Source organism: Dipodomys merriami, unplaced genomic scaffold, assembly GCF_024711535.1.
Source record: "Dipodomys merriami isolate MVZ:Mamm:240054 unplaced genomic scaffold, mDipMer1.0.p SCAF_4, whole genome shotgun sequence".
NCBI classification, from domain to species: Eukaryota; Metazoa; Chordata; class Mammalia; order Rodentia; family Heteromyidae; genus Dipodomys; species Dipodomys merriami.
The window spans coordinates 20,640,837-20,662,679 of record NW_027205603.1 but is presented as its reverse complement, the minus strand read 5'-3'; the positions used below and the strand labels follow the sequence as shown (position 1 = coordinate 20,662,679).

At 42.4% G+C, this 21,843-nt stretch overlaps 1 protein-coding gene across 10 annotated transcripts in view; it reads right to left on the bottom strand.

Annotated features, from left to right (window-relative positions):
- Window positions 1–363: 363 nt before the first annotated feature.
- Pard3 (par-3 family cell polarity regulator) overlaps window positions 364–21,843 on the bottom strand; it is a 635,367-nt gene continuing 613,887 nt past the window's right edge. For 9 of the 10 annotated variants that reach the window (XM_069990655.1, XM_069990659.1, XM_069990657.1 and 6 more), the window contains 3 exons: window positions 16,890–17,010; window positions 7,922–8,049; window positions 364–1,409 (listed from right to left, as the gene is read on the bottom strand). In XM_069990655.1, the coding sequence (XP_069846756.1) occupies window positions 1,016–1,409; window positions 7,922–8,049; window positions 16,890–17,010 (643 nt within the window). In that variant the 3' untranslated portion in view covers window positions 364–1,015. The remainder of the gene's footprint in view (window positions 1,410–7,921; window positions 8,050–16,889; window positions 17,011–21,843) is intronic. The other variant, XM_069990656.1, reaches the window with a different exon arrangement.

The following is a 21,843-nucleotide window of genomic DNA, read 5'->3' as shown; positions in this document are numbered from 1 at the left end:
GCAGAATTATTTAGTTAAATGGCATCACCACATAGGGGTACCATGTGTGGGTGGACTAGACAAATACCAAAATTCCTTTAAAGTGGATCTGTTTTCAGAATCCACCAATGACTGTGTGAGATTTATCATCCCACTCTATGCCCTTCTTGCCAACATGACACAATAAAATTGAATTAAGATAATGATGGCACAGACTGGCCCACAGCTCCTCTCATGAGAAGTGTATTCTTGGGTCCCCCCCATTCACAGAACCACCAGGCACACCCAGTCCTTCCCCCATCTAAACCACCCCGGGTCCCTACACAGAGCTGCGTTGACTCAGCCCGTATCAGGCACATGACAGAACAAGTGTGTTTATAAACATGGACTCAAATCATCACTTTATTGGTAATGTATAAGGCAGTTACAAAAGGAACCCCCCACCCCAATAACCAAATGGTGCTGGAATATGGCTTGGCTTCTTTCATAGGATGATAAAACTTTCCTTTTACAAGGAGCTGAAAAGGAAAAAGGGAAACCCAGATTGATTACAAAGTCCTAGAAACCACTGTGCTGTGCAGCATGAGGGAGCCCCCGATTCTGGTGTACACTGCCCATGTTCATCCCCCACAGATGGCCATGATGTCTCATAGGCCAGGACAGCCAAGGGGCAAGGGAGCAATCAGCAATACCCTCAGCTTCCAGAAAAGGAGCTGTGGCAACGAAGCCAGGGCCATCTGATGCCAGGGGACCAAGATCCTGTCCTCCAGAGATGCAGAATGCCTCACACAGATGATTGTCAGTGGTGGGAAACCTTTCCAAGAAACAAACTCTGAGTCATAGTGGCAAAGACGTTAAGGCCTTCCATTCTTTGCCGGTACTGCTTTAAAGGCACTGATACCAACGACAGAACTATCCCATAGTACCATGGAGGATTTTGAACACAACAACAACAAACAACAACTCCCCCAATACAAGTCTTCCCGGGAAACGTCCTTAACTGTGTGACGTGAGCCTCCGTTGACCTCGCTCTTGCTCAGGAGTAGAAGGGCCGCCCCTTCTCAGGAGTCTGGAGTCTGTTCAGCCTGGCAACCTGTGAAGGGGATGGGGGCACGTCTTGCCGGAAGGGTCCCTTGGGAGGGCCGTAGTTGGGATCCTGCACTTTCTTATATGAGTCATAATTGCTGGGTCCCTCGGGAGGAGGCAGCTTCTTCATCTGCTGCTCCTTCCGCCTCTGTTCCTGGCGGAGTAGCTCCTGGGTCTCCAGCATGACCCTGGCGTTGAAGCCATGCCCGCCCAGGTAGCCATTCCTGGAGCCCTGGTAGCTTGAGTACCTGGGGTTTTCCTTGGCACTCTGGAAACCTTCACCTGGGGGGCAACTCTGCTCCCAGGAATCCGGGGAGACTGAGTTGGTATTCTTCCTGCTTTGCCTAGAAAGAAAGCAAAGTCCCAAGGTTAGTGTGAGGTGAGGAGAGGGGAGAGAGGGAAGGGGTGCTGTACGTGTTCTTGCTTCAGTGAATATGTACGAATCCTTTTGAATCATTTGCCTTATGCCAAGTGAGGAACCAGAAATCCAAAGCCAGCCGTGCTCAACAAGCTCTCTGGCCCAGCTAAGTGGACAAAGATTGGGTGAACAGAAGGAGTAGGGCCTTTTCTTCCTGCTTCCAGGGAGATGTGATCTACTTTGCTTCTGGGAACCATATCTCTTGCTATTTGGACTCGTTTTCAAGTATAGAAGCGTTTGAAATTTGGCAGTACCTACCAACAGCAATAATTGCTACTTGCTTTACAATGTTACAATTCAATTCTAAACAAGCAAAACAAATATTTTACACAGCTGCCACCATCATGCCAGCAATGCTAGCTAATAAGAAGTACATGTAATAGATTACAATATGAGTTCTGCTATGAAAGATTTAAGTCTAGACTTCTTAATGATTAAAAATGCAACAGGCAGCCCCTTTGAGCTCCAGCTTGTGAGATCCGGGTCAGCAGCTGGCACTTGTCTGGATGGTATAAGCCGCAGGTGTAGGGTGAAAAACCCGCTTCCTTGCATGACTTTCCCTCGTCCAAGGCTAGGGTACCATGCTTCACTACTTTCTGTTAGCCCCGGAGAGAGAAATAAATCTGAGTCATCCAGAAACTTCAAACTCATCACTTCTGCAATAAAGCAGCACATGATTTTCAGGAAACATTATTGTTTTGAAACATCTTTAATTTACTATCCAGTCTCTAGATGCTTTTATGAATTTACAATAAGATTGTCTATGATAAAGTGAAACAATTTTGTGCCAGGAAGGAAGACATGCCCTAATTTTTTTTTTTGTTTTGAAAATGGAAGGAGGAGAGACGATTGAGTAATAAAGCAAATATATTGCTCCATTTATCAATAAGAAAATCGTTTTGGCGACAGCCAGCATCGCTCAGCCCCTGCACACAGGGCGCCCCTGTGGCAGGGAATTGGGGGTGCCAGGACCACTGGCGTCCCACAGGGAGGAGTAATTTGTATTTCGAACTTTCTGAAGTGCTGGTGATACTGTTGGGGATGGAATCTCTCCATTTCCCAGATGGCCTAAAATATACTCAGCCATGTTTTCAAACTGAAAATTGAATACAATGTCCAGTGCCACCTCTGGATCTAACTATGATTAATTAAACCGAAGACAGTGTTTCTGTCTGTCTCTCTTAGCGAGAATCAGATCATTTGCAACATCAGCTCAAGACAGATTCCTTAGATTTGATGGAATAGTTTATTTGCCTAAAGCACTGATTATCTTCACTTAAAAAGCCATAAATTAATCTGCCCAGAGACATGAATGACAGAAAGTGTCAGCATGAAACCAGGGACCTGACATTAATCATGAAACTTTAATTAAAACAATGAACTTGTTACTGATACCACAGCAGTGGGGAGGAGGCGCTTCTATGAGTTATCAATTTAAAGATAATCAGAAATAGGCTGCAGAAATTTTGCTTCTTGTTTTTAATCCTTGGCCTACTGAAAACTACAAGCCCCTTCTCCCTGACACCATGAGACCTCTGGTGTCACTTTATAGTGGCTATGTGCCATGAACTGAAGTTTGAATTCTCCCAGGAATTTAGAGTCTTGCTATATTTAAATACATGAGAACTCACTGCGTTTTGTTGAGGATGGAAATTATGGTAATGTGGGAGAATGAATTTCTTGTAGCTAAAGATTTTTCATATTAATCAGTATAGAGAAAAGGAAAAACTCTGCCCTAAGGTTTGAATTAAGTACACACACACACACACACACACACACACACACACACAGATGCACAGAAAAATACACACACAGATATATACATAGCTATATACACACACAGAAATAGACACAGATTCATGCATAGACAAGAACAAACAAATATACACATGTTCTTGGGGTAAGGAAACATGCATCCTTGATTGATAAATGGATGAGAAATGAGGCAACGAGAAAGGAAGCAGACAATGAGTATCCTAAACTAGAATGCCAGACATGTAGGCCTTTGGGTGTGGGAAAGAAGAACATGGTACCAGACATAGATTCAGACCCTGAAACTCTTGATTGGTAGCTGTGTGATCCTGTGTGATGCTTCAGGGCCCAAGTTACCTCATCTATGAACTGGGCATCATAACTGAGTTTATAAAGTAATGTGGAGAATAAGTGAGATATCTTGTGTAAAATGCCTAGGAAAGGGGCTGGGGGAGTGGCACAATTTAAATAATTGACAAATAGACAGTTTCCAGATAGCCACTTTGCCTTCAGGGATTAGACTCTGGGTTCTGCAGGTGATAATATGGACCAAAGAAGAAAAGTAACCACCAGTGTGAACTTTGTCCCTTTTGACTGGAAGGACTGGGTTAGAGATCAAAGAGTTCCTACTAAGGGAGGCCACTCCACCAATACTTCTTCAGAAATTAGGAGAAAACTATGGTCAGAGATTGCTGTTCTGCCTACAACCCAGGGATCCTGCAGCCACAAATAACAACAGTTTTCTTTTCTTTATATTTCATACCTTGGTTTATGGGGTCCTGCACTGAGCTTCTGGAGATTTCTGCATCTGTCCATGTATATATCCTAGCTTGGTAATAACTACTCCAATCAGACCTAAGGTCTGTCTCCACAAAGATAGCTAAACTCTAAGAAGGTTTAGCCACCAAGGCACAGCAGTAGGACAAAGCAAAATAAAGTAGACAAGTAGGAAATAGGACCAAAGAAGCCTGATGGGAAGCACACTGGAGGAGACCTAGTATAGAGAGAAGCAACAGCAGATAGACAGCCAAGGCTTGGGAGGAAGGAGAGAAACAGCAGGGAAAAACTCTGGAGAAATATTTAATCAAGGGTCTTAAGTCTTTCTGGAAGTATCCATGAGTACACATACATACCTGGGCTTTGTTTAAGGACTGGTTGTGGGATACTAACAAGAGAAACTAATCTAGGCATTTAAAAAGAAAGAATCCGGGCTGGGAAAGTGGCTCAGTGGTAGAGTACTTGCCTTGCATGCATGAGGCCCTGGGTTCGATTCCTCAGGACCACATATGCAGAAAAAAAAAGCCGGAAGTGGCGCTGTGGCTCAAGTGGTAGAGCGCTAGCCTTGAGCTGAAGAGCTGAGGGACAGCGCCCAGACCCAGAGTTCAGGCCCCATGACTGGACCCAAAAAAGAAAAAAAAGAAAAGATCCTAGTGATTCTACCTAGCACTTTTTTCTCTCTGACATTTCCAAATCTGACTCAGATTCTACTCATGGATTTGTTTCCTTAAGTACAATTAGAATGTATAAATGAGTCTGGCTCACGTTCATCCCTCTAATTCAAACCACCTCATCTAATGCAAGTGATACAAAGTCTTGACCATTTGTTTTATTGTATGCGCTCCACTTTGCCACTGAATTGTGTGTGTGTGTGTGTAATCTTTTTAGTTTCAGATATCACACCAACTTGTTTAGACAGCTCTCTGTTAACTGACCACATCTGAAAAACAGAAGGTTAAGTGTTTCCATGAACCCATGCATGGCACATGTCAGCTCCTGGTGGAGTTCTTTCCCTTCCTTGGTTGGTGCCTTGTGCGCAGCCTGCTGTGGATGACGATGCTGTGCCAGGAGTGGAGCTAGAGCAGGGCTCTCAGCCCTGAGCCTGCTCATCATACCACAGACCACACTAAGCTCTTCTCTAAACAAGGCTACTATGCAGAAGGTACCCAGCCCCCCCTGCCCAAAACTCACACAACTCTTTCTTTGAGGGCTGTCTGCTTTTCTTACATCTAAATGGAATAAAATGATGAAAATGAAAGAGGTAGGATTAGCCTACAGGGAAAGTTTATTTTGTTAGAAACACTAAGCGGGACAATTACTAGCAACAGTGGCGACAGCTTGCCTGACCTTGTGAAGTCAATTCTGCAAGGTACTTCTGGGGAGCGGGAGGGGAGGTAGAAAAAGAGGGATACTATAGGTGATAAAACTGGATAAAACTGGATATTTCAAAACAACTTAAGAGAGGACTCTCAGAATGTTCCCAATACTAGAAACTACAAATGTCTCAGAGGACAGCATGCCAATTACTCTTATTTGATCATTACACACCATGTATGTGTATGATATGTCATATTATACTCCATAAACATGGCAGTTAAAATTAATGAACAAAAATGTCGAGTGGAGAAGATGAAGTTTATTGTAGAAAAGCTATAGTGCTGCACACAGAAGCTTATTTGGAATGAAGCCAGGAGAAATGCAGTGGAGAGTTCGTAAGGCTCACCACGCTAGTGTTTCTCTTCACCCAGTTGTTCCACCTTTCAGACCAATGGCCACCATCTCTCTAGTGTTTTTGTCTTAGGCAACTGAAGCACACGCATGCATGTGCTAGTACTGAGGCTTGAACTCGGAGCCTCAGTGCTGTCCCTTAGCTTTTCATTCAAAATTGACACTCTATCACTTTAGCCACAGCTCCACTTCCATCTTTTTGGTGGTTAATTGGAGGTCAGAGTCTCTCAGACTTTCCTGCTTGGGCTGGCTTTAAACCTTGATCATCAGATCTCAGTCTCCTAAGTATCTAAAATTACAAGTGTAAGCCTCCAGCACCCAGTGAAATACTCTAACAAAGCTGAAACTTATGAAGCCAGTATTTTGCCAGTAAACGTAAGAAGCAAGGCCTGTCACCTCTCTTGTATAAGCCATGCTAGGCCATGCCTCCTGCGTGGCTACAGAGTCGGCACCATAGCTGGTATGCTCATCATCTACATCATCATCTTCGCCTTACCCATGGAAAGCCAAACAGGCCGGGAGAGAGGAACTCACAGAACCTTTATGTACATTTCTCAGATGTTTACTATTTGATTTATTCACACTGTGGCCCTTTCCCAAATGCTAAGGCCAGCAGGGCTCTGAAGGGTCCCACCTGTTAACGCCCAAATTTAGGAACAAAAGCAATGGTCCCATATGGCATAAGAAGGTCTGAGTTTGAATTCTGACAAACAGACTCACTAACTGTGAAGTATTTTCCAAGGACCTGTCCAAAATTAGACATTTCTCTTTTACCCAGACTGGGCTAAATAATTACTAGGGAGAGCCCTCCTATTTAAAAGCAAAGTAAACAGCCTTGGAGGCCGAAACAGAACCCTCCACAAGCAAGTTTCTGTATCGGTCACACATCCTGGTGAGGACTTTCATGCCCACCCACTCCCTCTTGGCTGACCAATGTCAATATGAAGTCCATTAGTGCTTATTTAACATGTCAAGGAACTTACCTTCATTAGAAATGGAATCAGGTCACCTTTACATCAATTAAATGCAGGCATATAACTACTCTCCTTGCCAAAATTCTTTCATTCAAACTTTAAATGCTCTGTTCCTGACATCAATATGGGGTCTGCATTCTTTGTACACTAGAAATGTCTTTGTTATATGATTTTGAAACAGGGCAACAAATGTCGGTAATAACTGTGAAAACAAGAGTGACTTGAAAAGCTAGGTATTTTTTCTTTATTATATATTGCCTGGAAGAAATGCTTTGATGGAAAATGGCTCTTATCTCGTGTATTGGGAGCCCAGCATGACGGAACATTCCTGATCTTTAGCAGAGGGTGCCTGGAGCGGAGGTGCCTATCCCCAGGAGCCCAGGAGGAAACTATGCCTGTGTGGCTGTCTGCTAAGGGACTTCACCTCCTGGGACTCTGTGTTCTCACTCTGTACAGTAGTAGACTGGAGGGCCACTGGATGGTCACTGTGAGTGAATCCCATGAAAAGTCAAGTTTCCAGCACTCACCCTCACGCCCTTTACCTACATGTACCACGTAGCACTTATGCAGGTACCATGTGAGCCAAGCAAAAGAAAGGTCTTCTCACATTGCAGGCAAGGGATATTTTATTTTTCCTGTGACCACATGCGAAACAACAGAACCAAGACTAGAATAGAACCCAGGTCATATCACTAAGTCCAGTATTCATATGCCATATCATATCACTTCTGGCTCAGGAGCTTTCAGGTAGACTTTCTAGCATCTTTTAAAAAACAAATTTCTTAGCTAGGTGTGAGTGGCTCACTCCTATAATCCTCCTGAAGCTGAGATCTGAGGATCATGGTTTGAAACTAACCTGAGCAGAAAAAGCTGTGAGACTCTTATCTCCAATTAGCCAGCAGAAACGCTGGAAGTGGAGCTGTGGCTCAAGTGGTAGAGTAACAGTCTTGAGAGAAAAAGTTAAGGGACAGTGCCTAGGCTCTGAGTTTATGCCCTATTACCAGTGTGCTGTGTATGTGTGCATGTGCGCGCGCACACACAACCAAAACAAAACCCTTTCTTCTTGTCTTGCTGCCATATTGTGAGATGCACCAGCCTAGGCCAAGCAGAACTTCCCTGGCCAGTTCTCTCAGATGGCCCTGTGCAAGCTGGAGAAACCACCACAGTCTAAGGGGCAGTTTGGAGCACTCGGCAGCCTCTTGTGTACCTGGGCAGTGAGCTGTACTGGCGCTGGGCCTGCTGGAAGTTCTCTCGCTCCTCCTGTCGCTGGCGCTGCACTTGAACCTCCACGGATACCGAGTGCCGGCCGCTCTGCGCCGCTGGCCGAGAGCTGGGCTGTGGAAGGGAAGCACAGCTGGTTAGCAAGAAGGGAATGGCATACCACATGCTGCTAGTCACTCACTTTCAAGTTGTAGTGCTGGGAATAGAACCTGGGGTCTGTGCATGATACTAGGCAAGCACTCAACCACTGAGAGCCCCAGTTCACTTCTGGCTCTCTGTTTCAATTCTTATAAACTGACTTAGAAACATTTCACAAATTCTGTGATCTTTTTCTTCCTAAAATCAAGTGGTTTTGAGAAACCTGAAGAAGCACAGCGTGGCTCCCCAGTACGCGCACACCTCATGTTTCCTTGAGCTTCTGGCTTTGGCGTACAGCATACATGGTCAGCATTGCTGGCCTAACTAATGAAGTTCAGCAAACATGAACATGAAACACTAGGTTAACTACTTGTGAGAGCAACAAACACAAGGGGACTAAGAAACAAATGTTAAAAGCGGAATAAAAGTTTGCCATAGTAGCTCAGAAAATTGGAGGAGTCTCCAGGTCCGCTGCACACTTGAAAGCTGCCCCTGGTGGCGATGATGGGTAGGTATGAGTTTCACTGTAATTGTAGGATCCAATTTGTTTGATTCCCCGCTTACGACAGGATGGCAGTTAAAATTTGAAATTTAACCAAGGGTGGATTAAACAATGCATTTCTAGCCTTGGACATGTCCTCCTCTAACCTAAAAGGGAAGCCAGACAAGGAACAAAAGCACTCCAGTGGGATGGTTCTGAGTTTTAGCAATGTCGCTTCGTTGGTTATTAGACAACACACTTCCCTGATGGCCTTCTACCAAGGCTCCTCGTGGCCTAGTCATCTGTTGATAAAGACTTCTCCCGAGTTGGGTAGTGCAAAGGCCTAGGAAGGGTAACTAACTGGGAGAAAACAAGGGAGGAGGTAACACTGTTGAAAAAGAAATGTACTCATCATGGACTTATATAAGTCTAACCCCATTGTACATCACTTTTACACTAAAAAGTTATTCTTGTGTACATGCATGCATGTACCACTATTAGGGCATGAACTCAGGGCACTGTCCCTGAGCTTTTTTGTTCTAGGTTGGCACTCTACTGCTTAAGCCACAGTTCCACTTCTGGCTTTTTGTTGAGTAAGAAGAGATGAGAATCTCACAAATCTTCCTTCCTGGACTGGCTTTGAGCCATGACTCTCAGATCTCAGTCTCCTAAGTAACTGGGATTACAGGCATGAGCCACTGGTACCTGCCTTTTTTTTATTTCAGAGTTGAAAGATAGTGGTAGACTTTGGCTTGATAATTATCTTCAAAAATAACAGAGTTCTTAGTGTTCATTGGCAAGGAATAGGAGGGTTTCATGAGCCTTGGTACATGAAGAGTCCCTCTGGTTGGCTTCTATCTGAAAAAAAAAAACAAACCAACCTAACTTCATCCATTACTCTCTTTCTGCTAGGCCTGTACTGTCTTATTTGTTGGTAAGCAATAATGAAGTAATGTCCAGGACAAAAATTTCCAAGCATATGGGCACAGTCAGTAAGCATATTAAAAATATCCTGACACAAAAATAATATGGGAAGAGATTAGGCTTTATAATACCCCAGTCTCTACTAGTGGATGTTTATAACCACACTCACTGGGACAAATGTGTGCTCAGAGACTCACTCCATAATACTGTTCAAATAACACAGCCCAGTGCCTTCAGCAAGAAGCACACTTCACCAGAGAGTTTCTGCTTATGCAAACAAAGCAGCTACCAATTGTTCACCAATTCCATTAGAACAGATACACTTTGCTTCCTGGAGACTCAGCTATGTTGGCTGAATAGGCTGCTGAACTGTGTGTGGGTCCTAGGGAGCCATAGGAGCTCAAGGAAGACTACTGGGCAGAGGGAAAGCAGAGCAAGAAATACTGAGCAATTTCCACTCTGCTCTCAAAAAGAATCCCATTTCCTTCCTTCCCAATCTGCACACGTCATGCAGTCTTGAAGGGTCTGGCATTCTGCAGCAGGATTTCGTAACCAGCTTTTTAAACTCATGCTGCTCTCTGACATACTACATGTGGAGATGTGAAAAGAAAATTCAAGGTCTTGTGGAAATTTCAGGTGTGTTTTTAAGTTGTTTCTCCCAGTGGTCTAGAAATTTGATTCTGACAGATTCTGACAGAGTTTTCTTTCTTCAACTATTTTTCTGACCCTATTTGGATAACACCTTACCAGCTTTAAGCACCCATTCACTTCCTGATGAGCTTAAGGAATGAAATGACCAGCACAGGGTCCTGGAAATGTAAATTAATGAGTTTGGTTAGGACAAACTGACTTCTTCATGTAATTGTGTTTACCACTACAAAAAGTAAACAGGCCACTGTTGCTGGATTTCCCTTGTCAGAGAATTCAAAAGATAAGATCAATGAAGACAATCCCTTACCTTAAAGGTACATTTTTTTTTTTTTCTTAACATGTTGCTACTGAGGCTTCTACTCAGGGCCTGAGTACTGTCCCTTAGCTGTTTTTGCTCAAGAATGGTACTCGACCACTTAAGAGACTCTTCCATTTCCAGCTTTTTACTGAGCATTTGGCAATTAGATTCTCAAGGACTTTTCTGCCTAGACTGGTTTGGATCTACAATTTTCATGATTACAGGCATCAAACACTGATACCTGGTATAAAAAGGTGACACATTTTAAGTAAGATTGTAGACATGACTGGGCTAAAGCAGCAACTCAATAAAATCATTCCAAATAATGACAATTTTGAAAAAGATCTCATACACATGAATATTGTTATGATTTTACAATTGTTGTCATTTGACAATTCTGCCTTTTCAATAGTATGATTTGTATGCATTGTGGCAGAATGGAATCCTGCATCTAAGTCCAAAAATCACAAAAATAAATGAAGGAGCAATTTGTAACCTCATAAAGAAGTAGACATTTTTAAATAGTGCAATACAACAGAGTCAGCCACACGCCACAGGTAGCCAGGCTTGGTCTATAATGCAATTTGTTACAAGAAATGACCTTTTAAATAAAAATAAAAAAAATAGCAGAGAATGTCACATGAGAGAAACAATGGAAGCTGAATGACAGACATAAAATATGATTATTACACAGTGTGCTGGAATCTCCTCCATGACTTATGTTTAAAATCACAGTGAAAACTACTCCTGTGGCTCCTGTAAATGAGCGACAGCACATCTTTATCATGGTTATAAAGAGATATTGCGGAATAGTTGGGAGAGCTGTAAAATTTTGACATCTCTGCATGCAAAACAAAATGAAAGAAATAGCATCCATATAGTGTTTCACTGAATTAAGTCATTAATTAAGCATTTCTCTCAATTAATTAGTATTATTTTTAACCAAAAATAAATAGAAACACATGGAAGAAGATACAAAATAGTTAACATTGAATAGAATAGTGAATAAAAATACAATGTCTTAGTACTAATTAACACTGGGTAATACTGTAATACTTTGATAGGTTACAATACAGATCTATTGCTGTAATAAGTAATAGCTAAGTTATTAATACCTGCATAAGGTAGTCAATTATTTAAAACCTATCAACTCATTTTTCTTCATCTACATAACAAAAATAATCTATATATGTGTGTATCATACATATATTTTTATAATAATCATTTGGAGCAGATTTTCTACCTCAATTCTAAATAATACAAATTGTAAAATTTTCACACTTGTCCCAAAGCATATGTACCAGGAACCAATGGCTCACCCCTAAAGTTCTATCAATGAATATTCGGTCTTAACACAGTATTTGCCTTCATCTCTTCTTTCCTACCTGGATCTAGTTTATTTTCCCACTGCAGCATGAGACACATAGGAAATAAAAAGGGTAGAGTAGGGTACAAGCCAAGTACCTCAGCATCAGGTGTTCATGACAACCAAGGGTAGCTTGTAACTTCCCCTCACCCCAGCCCTCTGTGAAGAGTATGTCCTGTAGGTCATGGAGGGTTAGCCTTGAGGGACAAATCATGGGTCTAGAAGAAAGAGGACTACTTTACAGCAGCACAGAGGCTCTCTCCATAGGTGGGGAAGCCTTTGCTGCAACAATGGCTTTCTTTAGGTCTATTGCCAAGGGAGCTGATTTCTGCCACTTTGAGCTGAGCTATACTGTGAGGCTGTCAACACAGGTGGCAATTTTTAAGTCAAGAAATGAAACCACTTTTAAAAGACCTTTCAAGTCTTAAAAACGCTGAAAACAAATAGATGGCCACCATTAGTGAAATTCCCAGCACAGGGGAGGCAATGGAGGGGTGCAGCCTGGCTGTATTCTGCGACGGGCTCCCTGATGAAAGCAGATGAACCTTGAAAATGAAGAGTAGAGCCAGGAAAAGGGTGGAAAGTGTGGTTTGGTATTTGTTTAAAGATTGCAGCAAGGAAAAAAAAAGCAAGCTTGGGGACAAGCGGATGCTCCCCTTGCTGTGTCAATTCTCCCTCTGAAGGACTTCGCTACTTTAAGTCACTACCAACCTAGGATGGAAAGGATTTAGCAATACAGCTATTAAAGGCTCCATTATCCCATCTATCAATCATCTCAGCCAGCAAGTCTCCTTGTGGACAACACTCAGGTATCTGCAAAGTTCTAACAGCATACTCTACTTACGTGTGCAGCCTGCAATTTAAGTCTGTTAAAAGCTAAGTCCTGTCCATTGCTGAGCTTTGTGATAATAACCCTAACCTCAGCCATTGTTCCATTATCTCGGGAAAGATTTGAAGCAAGTTGCTGCTTTATTTAGGTTGCACCTGGCCCTACTCAAGGAAGAGCTTGCTTTTCCCTTTTCCCTTGATCAATCTGGGAGAGAATTCGCTTCAATTATAAGCTAAGGACATTTTCTGGGCCTCTGATCATCTAAAGACCTTTTGTGCCACAAATCAGTTCCCTTGGGCCCAAATGTTATTTTGAACAAAGACCCAACCATAAGCAGGTGCATTCTATACTACTAGAATTTCTGGAGAACATTTCAAAATAGATGCTTTGCAAAGGACTACTTGGCTGAATTTTCTGAAGCCTCCCTCTCTGTATATGAAGTAATTAGTTTGGCTATTTTTCTACATGACACATCTGCTTGCACTTTGTATGTGGGCATTTCTAACAAGCATGATGATTTCAGCTAATATCATCTAAGATATACACACAGCTTGAAGATGAGTTTGTGGATCCTTAAAGTAAAATGATTACAAACCATTCCAATGAGTGAGATCATGCTCTCATCCTCTCCAAATGCAGTGACCTCGCAAGATCAGAATACACACAGGAAGAGAGAGAGAGCGAGGTTCCAAGATAGTCAAAGCTCATTTTGTAAAATTGGTTAATGAAAGTCAAGAGACCAAGCTCCAGTATGGACAATTGCACATAGAACAATGAGAACAAAAATCAATATGCTACATAGAATTATAGTTAATGAAGCACATTTGCATGATCAGAATGGAGAGTCCACAGCAAGATCCCAATTGTTTGAAAATGAAAAGAGTAAGAAAAGGTCAACTTCTGACACACAATTTAGTAAATTATTCCATTCCTTAAGGTAATCAGCTTGTCATCCCAATTATTCCCTTATCAGTCCTGACAGGAAACCATACTGCAAGCCAAATGCTTGGTCAAAAGTTGCAATGGAATCTTGACACACAATGATTTGGCCTACAACTTTCAGTTCAGTTTCCAAATGTACACAATTTTCTTAAATATTTTCCCTAAGTGACTGTTCATATTGAATAGATAACATAGAAATATATGTCAATATATTCACTGATCTCATTCAAAAGTATCTCATTAAAAACCCTCAAAAATAGATTTAAAATCATTTTCATTTCTCATAATGAAAAACATGACTAAAAAGTAGAAAATGATCATTTGGCCTCAAACTGGGAGTTCTTGTATGTGAGTAAATTGTCACCAATCAGAAACAGCTTCATGAAGGCCTGGTGTAATCATAACAATTGGGAGATTCAAACAGGAGATTGTGAGTTAGAGGCCAGCCTAGACTACATAGTGAGACCGGACCCTGTCTCAACAATAAAAGGAAGGTGGGAAGGAAGGAAGGAAGGAAGGAAGGAAGGAAGGAAGGAAGGAAGGAAGGAAGGAAGGAAGGAAGGGAGGGAGGGAGGGAGGGAGGGAGGGAGAGAGAGAGGGAGAGAGAGAGGGAGGGAGGGAGGGAATCTCAGTTCCCAAGGATAAGCTTTTCTCTTTCTAACGTTGATTTAATTCATATATTCTTTCAAGCTTTTCTTGTCCACCTAGAACTGCTCTGGTCCTGTCTCCTCTGTGTCTCAGCCTCAAGCACACCATGTTGTGTCCCTTCTATACTACACAGTATTCCTTCACTTTATATCAGCTCCATTGTGAGTTCTCAGGATAATCTTTCTTTTTCTAGCTTTGCTCTCATGCACCATGCATAATACTCAGTAACTCTGAGAGTTAAATAATAAATATTGCATAGAAGCTGACTTGAAATCCACACCACCAGGTAAAGTAAAACAGCTAACACTGTCCTCATGACAATCCTGGACTGGTAAAACTATATGGGGTGTTGCAGGGACAATCACTTCTACCTGCGGCAGCTGCTTTCGCCTTCAGGTTGACACAGTTTCTCAGTATGCTTTGCAACCCCTCTGTGCAAATATGCACAATGAAGAACATACTGACCAGGCATCTGTGGCTTACACCTGTAATCCTAGATACTCAGGAGGACAAGATTCAAGAATCAAAAAATTCCATGAAACACGTATCTCCAATTAACTGCCAAAAAAATCCAGAAGCGTAGCTGTGGCTGAGTGGTAAAGTACTAGCCACAAGCAAAAAACCTCACACAAATAAAGAACATATGCATTACCATCTACATAAATAGAGCTGGTACTTGACCCCTTAGGAAAATAACACGTTAATAGTGCTCTTGTTGGAAACATTAGGTATTGTCTGAGACATTAATGATTGTTGAACCTGTTTTCTCATCTCCCAAAGTCAGGGTGAAGATGAATTTTTACTTTGCTCCCGGATGCTGGCTCTCATCCTCCTCTCTTGAGCTAAGGTGAATTTTCTTACCCGGACACTGCTTCCCCACTTTTTCTTGTTCTCTTAGTAACCCCAAACTCATCCTCCTCAACTCCAGTGTCATTCATGAAGCCCCTCACATCAAACCTTTAAAGGGTTCTTGCTTTGTGTATGTTCATGGGGGTGAAGGATAGTAGGGTGAAGAAGGATCTCAGAGAACCCCTAGATTCTACAACTGTGCTTCTCCAAGCAGAAGATATCCATACTGATGGGGTGGGGTGATGTTAAACTAGATACTAGGGCTTACCCCCAGAGGCTTAGATCTAGTGAATCTAAGGCATAAGCTAAATGTGTATGTTGAACAAATTGGTAGTGGAGTTTCAGGTGGTAACATGGGCCACACTGAGAAGATCTGATCCACAGCAACTGTTAACTGGCCCGTGGAGCCTCTGACCAACCAGAGGAGCTGGCTTCCATCTGCTCACACACTCAGCTTCCACTTAAAGGAACATGTCATCATAGGGGTTAGACCAAAAACTATCTACAAACCAAACTGCAGCATGGAGAGCCAGGCCACTGAAGTTTAGGGACCAACGTTGTGTCTTGCTGTCCCCCTCCCAACTTTTAGACTAGCCTTGGAGTCTCCTGCTACAAGTCTACCTTTCAACTTCCTTCCCATCAACACAATACATCCTTTGGGTCTGCTTCAACTGGTCACTTTACTCTTCCCCAAGTACACTGGAATCACGTATCTTTGTCTCTCCTGCCCTATCCTCTTAAATAATTATACTATACTGTAATTATATCCCCAGTACTTTGTCCAAACTTCTGGACACCAATCTTTCTCAGCTTCAGCAATTTATCATACAGATGACACTCCTGAAAACATAACTGCTCCCAGAACTTTGCCTCCTCCAAGATTCTGACCTCCAAACTATACACTGGGTTAACCAAAAATCCTTAGGCTTGGGATTCCCTAACCATCTGATGCAAGCTGCATCTTCCTACACAGTTGGGGCAGTCCATCCTCAAGCTACACTCTCTGCCCTGCCAGACTCCTCCCCACGGCTCTGACCGCCACAGTGCCAGGCTCACCCATCTCTGCCACAGAATGAATCTGAAAATGTTGTCTTTATTCCTAGTGCTCTAAGCACAGTTAGGGTCATATTACCATGTGGACTGCATATTCTAATATCCAGAGTGAGCTCTTCCAGCCTAAAGCAACTTACTTATGCACTCTTGGCTCTTTTTCAAGTTTTTGAAAGCTAGTCTTCAAAATCCCCATCATCTCAATCCTCCAAATCTACTTCAATACCTCCTTTCAGGGGTGAAATACAAAATCAGGATGAGATCTGATTGAGTTTTGTTCTAGAAATATTACCCTGGTGGTTGGTTGTGTGGAGGAGGAACTACAATAGGAATGTAGAAGGATAAACAGGAGATTCAATAATTATCCAAAGAGAATGCGGAAGAATAAAGAATCAAACTATCAAGAATGATTAAGCACTGTGCTTTGTGCCTAACAGACACAAATAGACATGAACTGACCTTACTATGGCTCTGATGCTGAAAAAGATGTGTCTATAGAAAAGTACTTAGGAAACTTAATAAAAATGCATAGTTTGAGAGCAAGACTACTTTTGTGATGTCATGTCATAAGGCTAATTAAACCTATTATGCAATGGACAGATGGTAGAACTAGATATAAAATGAAATTAACAATGATGAAATCCAGATGGAAATGAGGGAAAGGTCAGTGTGGTAAAGGTCAAAGGAGTCTGGCTTTGTCTTGTCTCGTTTTATGAAAGACTGAGGTCATAGCTTAGGGGCCACTACTGCCGAGCAGCTGCCAGGCCCAGTTACTCACCCAGGGTTGTTCAAAGCTATAGGTCCGTCTCCGATCTTCCATATCTTCATCCTGCTTGGCTTGCTGAAACTCCTGCCGCAGACGCTGTATCCGATCATGGTTGCTAGGAGTTGATCTGTTGCTAAAAAGAGAAAAGGGGAAACAATGAACTCCAGAAATAAAATTTGTGAACTGCAGTTGTTGGGGGGAAATGGCAGCTTGCTGTAAGATAATGTTATTTAAGAGGAAGTGAACTTTTAAAACAATTATTATCAGCATTGAAAATATGTTGATTTAGGATATATGCTTACTGAACATATACATAAGAGGGTAAATGCTATGTTTAGATATATATTTTTAAATCCTGTTGTGTAGACGTCTCTTTTTCATTTTATGGTCTGATAAGATACTGGCAGTGACATTGTGAGGGAAGAACGTGCCATAAGACACCAGCAAAGCCAGACGGTGGTCCCGGCTCTTTCTTTTTTGTAGAGACAATAATCTTGTTCTAAACACACATTGGAATCACCAAATGAGATGACACCACAAAATACAGCCTCACAAGCTGGGTCTGTTGCCATATGCCTGTGGTCCCAGCTACTCAGGAAGCTGAGGCACAAGGAGCACAAGTTCAAGGCTGGCCTGAACAACTTAACAAAATTCCATCTCAAAATTTTAAAGTAAATAAATAAAAAGAGGATTTTTTTTTAAAAAAAAAAGAAGATTGAGGATACTTGCTCAGTGGTATAGCATTTCCTTAACATGCATAAGACCCAAATTTAATCCCTATTGTTGCAAAAAATAAATAAAAAGGAAAAATACCAATAATCTCACAAATGTGCAGCACTACTGCACAACACCATTAGTGCAACTGTCGTGGTGTAAATAAAAAACATTTTAAAAATTAAGTTCAGGTGGCAGTTTAACCATTTAGTTAGTAATGGTGTGGTTTTCTTTTTGTATGCAACTGAATTTTGTTTTATATTCACAAAGAGTTCGTAAGACTGGTGCATAAGGTAGTAGCCCGCATACACACACACACACACACACAACACACACACACACACACACACACACACACACACACACACACACACACACACACACACAAATGGAGAACTGACATCTGATGATGGTGAAAATCCACCCCCCCCATGCTGGCCAGTGGGAATAAATCAGTGGGACAGGAATCAGATTTTCTGGGTCCTGGATTCAACTGTTGCTGTACTATACGTGTCCTTAATCATATACATCAGGCTGCAAAACTCTTCTACTGTTACCTCATACAACTTTAATTTTAATTTAACTTATCTTTATCCATGTATTTGTGTGTGTGTGTGTGTGTGTGTGTGTGTGTGTGTGTGTGTGTGTGTGCCAGTATTGGGGCCTGGCCCTTAGCTTTTTAACTAAAGGCGGATGCTCCGCCATTTAAGCCACAGCTTCACTTCTGGTTTTTGGTGATTAACTAGAGCTAAGAGAATTGTCTGCCTGGGATCCTCAGATCTCAGCTTCCAGAGTGTCTAGGATTACAAGTGTGAGCCAACAGTCCGAAAATTCATACAGACTCTTACACAGTATTTTTACACTAAGAACAATAGCAACCAATGACCAATGAAGTCAAATCCTAGCTCTCACAGCACTTCGCTAAGGTTTTTCACAGGATCCTATCAGAAGAGCTATTTTATCAAGCCAGAAATACCATTCCCCAAAAGAGAGCACTTCAGATTTGACCCTGCCAAACCGCTGCACATTAGGAGGCTGAGAGCTTAAAGGACAAGCAGTTTGCTGTGCTGAAGCTCACTGCCTGGTTCCTTGGGGTCTGTTGGCTGTTCCTCCTGGTGAGTCCATTGGTGAGAAATGCTTAGAAAAAGAGAAAGTCTGCCATTGTACCCAGAAAATTCCTAGAGAGACACACGCCTGCATAAAACCCCCCACACCTCCCGTGAGGAACTCCAAATGTGTAAGCATCTCAAATATAGGACCACAGAAGTAACATCTCCCAACATGACAGACCTCCCTCCACCATGGACACTATAGAGAGGGGAAGAGGGGTCAATAGGAGCTGCCTTGTCCCTGTCACCCTGGCATTTCTTGCAATTTTATTGGCACTTCTGTGATATCTTGTCAATACACTCAATTCCATTTTTTTGGACAGTTAGTAGAGCTTGTCCTTTTGTTTACTGTTGGTGAATCTTTTAGACTTATCTGCCTGAGAACAATAAAGGTTATTAAGTCTGTACAAAATGCTGTTTAACCACAGGAGGCTCTGGTCCGGGGGTATGACTTCCCAACATCCCTATTCACTTTTCAGGCAAGCAGGCTGTTGTTCCCACTGGCTTTTAAAAGCATATGCATAGATGGACACTAGTGGCTCATACCTGTCATCTTCGCTATTCTCAGGAGGCTGAGAACAGAGGATTACAGTTGGAAGCCAGACCAGGGAAGGAAAGTCAGTTAGCCTCTTGTCTCCAATTAACTACCAAAAAGTTAGAAATGAAGCTGTGGTTCAAGTGATAGAGTACTAGCCTGGAGCAAAAAGGACTCAGGGACAGTGTCTAGGTCATGAGTTCAAGCCCTAGGGCTGGCACGAAAACAAAACAAAATCATATTCAGCACCTTATATTGTTCCAACACATAACTTTTCAATAGTGGCTAACCAATACAATGAGCAGTCTATAAAATCCCCTTCCTGTCTATATAAAACAGAGAGGGTATGGCATGGGAATGGTTCCTAAGACAAAGCAGGAAAGTGCACACCCACTAACCTCACGCTCACTTATCAAGCTGCGCCTTGGTGAGAGGAGTACTACGTCTTGAACTCAGAGCCTTGGTGGATTTTGGCTTTGAACTGCCATCCAAAGATCTCTCAGTCTCCTGAGTAGCTAGGATTACAGGCATGAGCCAACAAGGTCCTGCTTGAGCCACAGTGTATTTGTTCCTAGTACTTAATGGGAGGATGGAAGGAGACTTCACCAACAAAGTCTTTTATAAATCTAACCAGAAATATTTCCCTATAATTCTCAGCAGTAGTATGTTCATGAGGTCCACATCATTGACGAAAACTGACCTCCCACTATCTATGATTAAGTGAAGGTCCACTCTCCAAATCATGACAGTTGATCCTATGTCCTTACATTTAAATTCTGGTGAAAGCTCAAGAGGTCACTTCTGCTCTCATTTCCAAGTCTGGGCAGTGAGAGAGGCCATTGTTTTCCTCTCCTTCCTTTGCTTTCTTTCTATGCTTTAGAGAAGGCTCTAGATTGGTGTGTCCATGACTGGCAACGCTACTTTCATGGTTCGAGTGGGAAAGCAGGCGACAATGGTTTCATGATTGATGGTGATTTCCAAAGACTGGAAGACCGTCACGCATCCTTGGGGAGCAGCAGTTGGCAGGGTGAAGGTGAAATTCTGGCTTCAAGAGATGAACGCGGCGCGAGGGCTCGGCTCTGTTTCTCAGGCCAGTCAGTGTATAGCGGGCCAATAATTCAAATTTGCGCTGCTAAAGCTCTCTCAGCTCCTCTGCCAAGAAAGCTAAAGGAAATTTTAAATATTCATTAGCAACAGTGACTAATCCCTACCCATCCCAATCAACTGAGATTAGGATTTTTGCCAATTTAAAATCCCCTCTCTCTGTATCTCCGTCTCACTCTCTGTGCCTCTCTCTCTCTCTCTCTTTCTGAAGATAATCAGAATACCACTAACGTTGATCAGATGGAGGAATGAGACAATAAGTCCTAGTGAGGACTCAATAAATCATGATTTCTGAATACTCTGCGTGATCTGGGTCTGAACAGGGATGGCAGGGATTATTTTGTGTCAACAGACACAGCAGGCAGTTTCAGTCCAAATACTAACACTTAGTCTCTCTTTACACAGTGGTTTTTAAAGCCCACTGGAACTTGTGTTTGTGAACTAAGTGAAGAATATTGGTTGTGGTTCAATAACAATCTGGCTTTTGTTCTTATAGGGTTAGGGAAGAATATCTTGGATGCCACACTACCAAAAGTCCTAACCTAGCACACTCAGCACAAGGTGATTGTGAATTATGCAGAAGGCAGGTCCATGATCACCAGGAAGATTCACTTGTATCTTCTCTCAGAGACAGACTCTACAGCGTTGGAGGTTGCTGAACCTGAAGACTGGATCCTGCTGTGTACTTCCTAGGGGAACTACATATGCCCTCTCATACCAAGTGCAGCACGGAACTATTTGTGAGTGGCACTAGCTTCTGTCCAGCATCTGTTTAGCAGGTGTGCTGACTGGTCACCTCCACAAGTAGGGTACTACTCATATGTAAGAAAATGATCCTGAGAGCTAGTAAATTTAAAAAAAAAAAAAGCACTGATGGGCCAGCTTTCTGTAGATCCTCTGAGCCTGGCAGTCCAGTGCAGGGAGAAGACAAAGGGATGGGGCGGGTGCTGGCTCCGTAATTGGAACAGATTCCAGTGGCTCCAGGCAGTTAACTAGAGTGAAGGGGAGTCGGGCCCATGCACAGGAAGGACCCAAGTACATTCTGTGACAATACTTTGTTTTTCTGGGGAAGGTCTTGGTTTTGGTAGACAACTGCCCGAAAGGGTGACTCAGGCCTGGTGCTGAAGCCTTTTTTTTTTTTTTTTTTTTGAGAAGTCAGAAATACAGTGGGTTTTTTTTAGTCCAAATTTAAAATGTTGACTTAACTCATTTTTTAAAAAATTCTAGGAAAGCCAAACAAAATAGGTCTGTTGGCAGCTAGCTTGCAACTTCTACTTTATATTCTGCAGCTGCTGTCTGCTTTATATGTTGCTTGTCTAGGCCATTTACTTTCGCTACATCAAGATAACTCTGGTGGTCCCCTAGTAACAGTCCAGAGAAACAGACACAGTCAGCTTTCCATAGCTATCAGTCAATCCTGCGTCTTCAGATTCAACCTCTTGTGATGGAACTACGGAAAAAAAAAACTGTATAGAACGTGTACAGAGTTTTCTTCATCATTCCC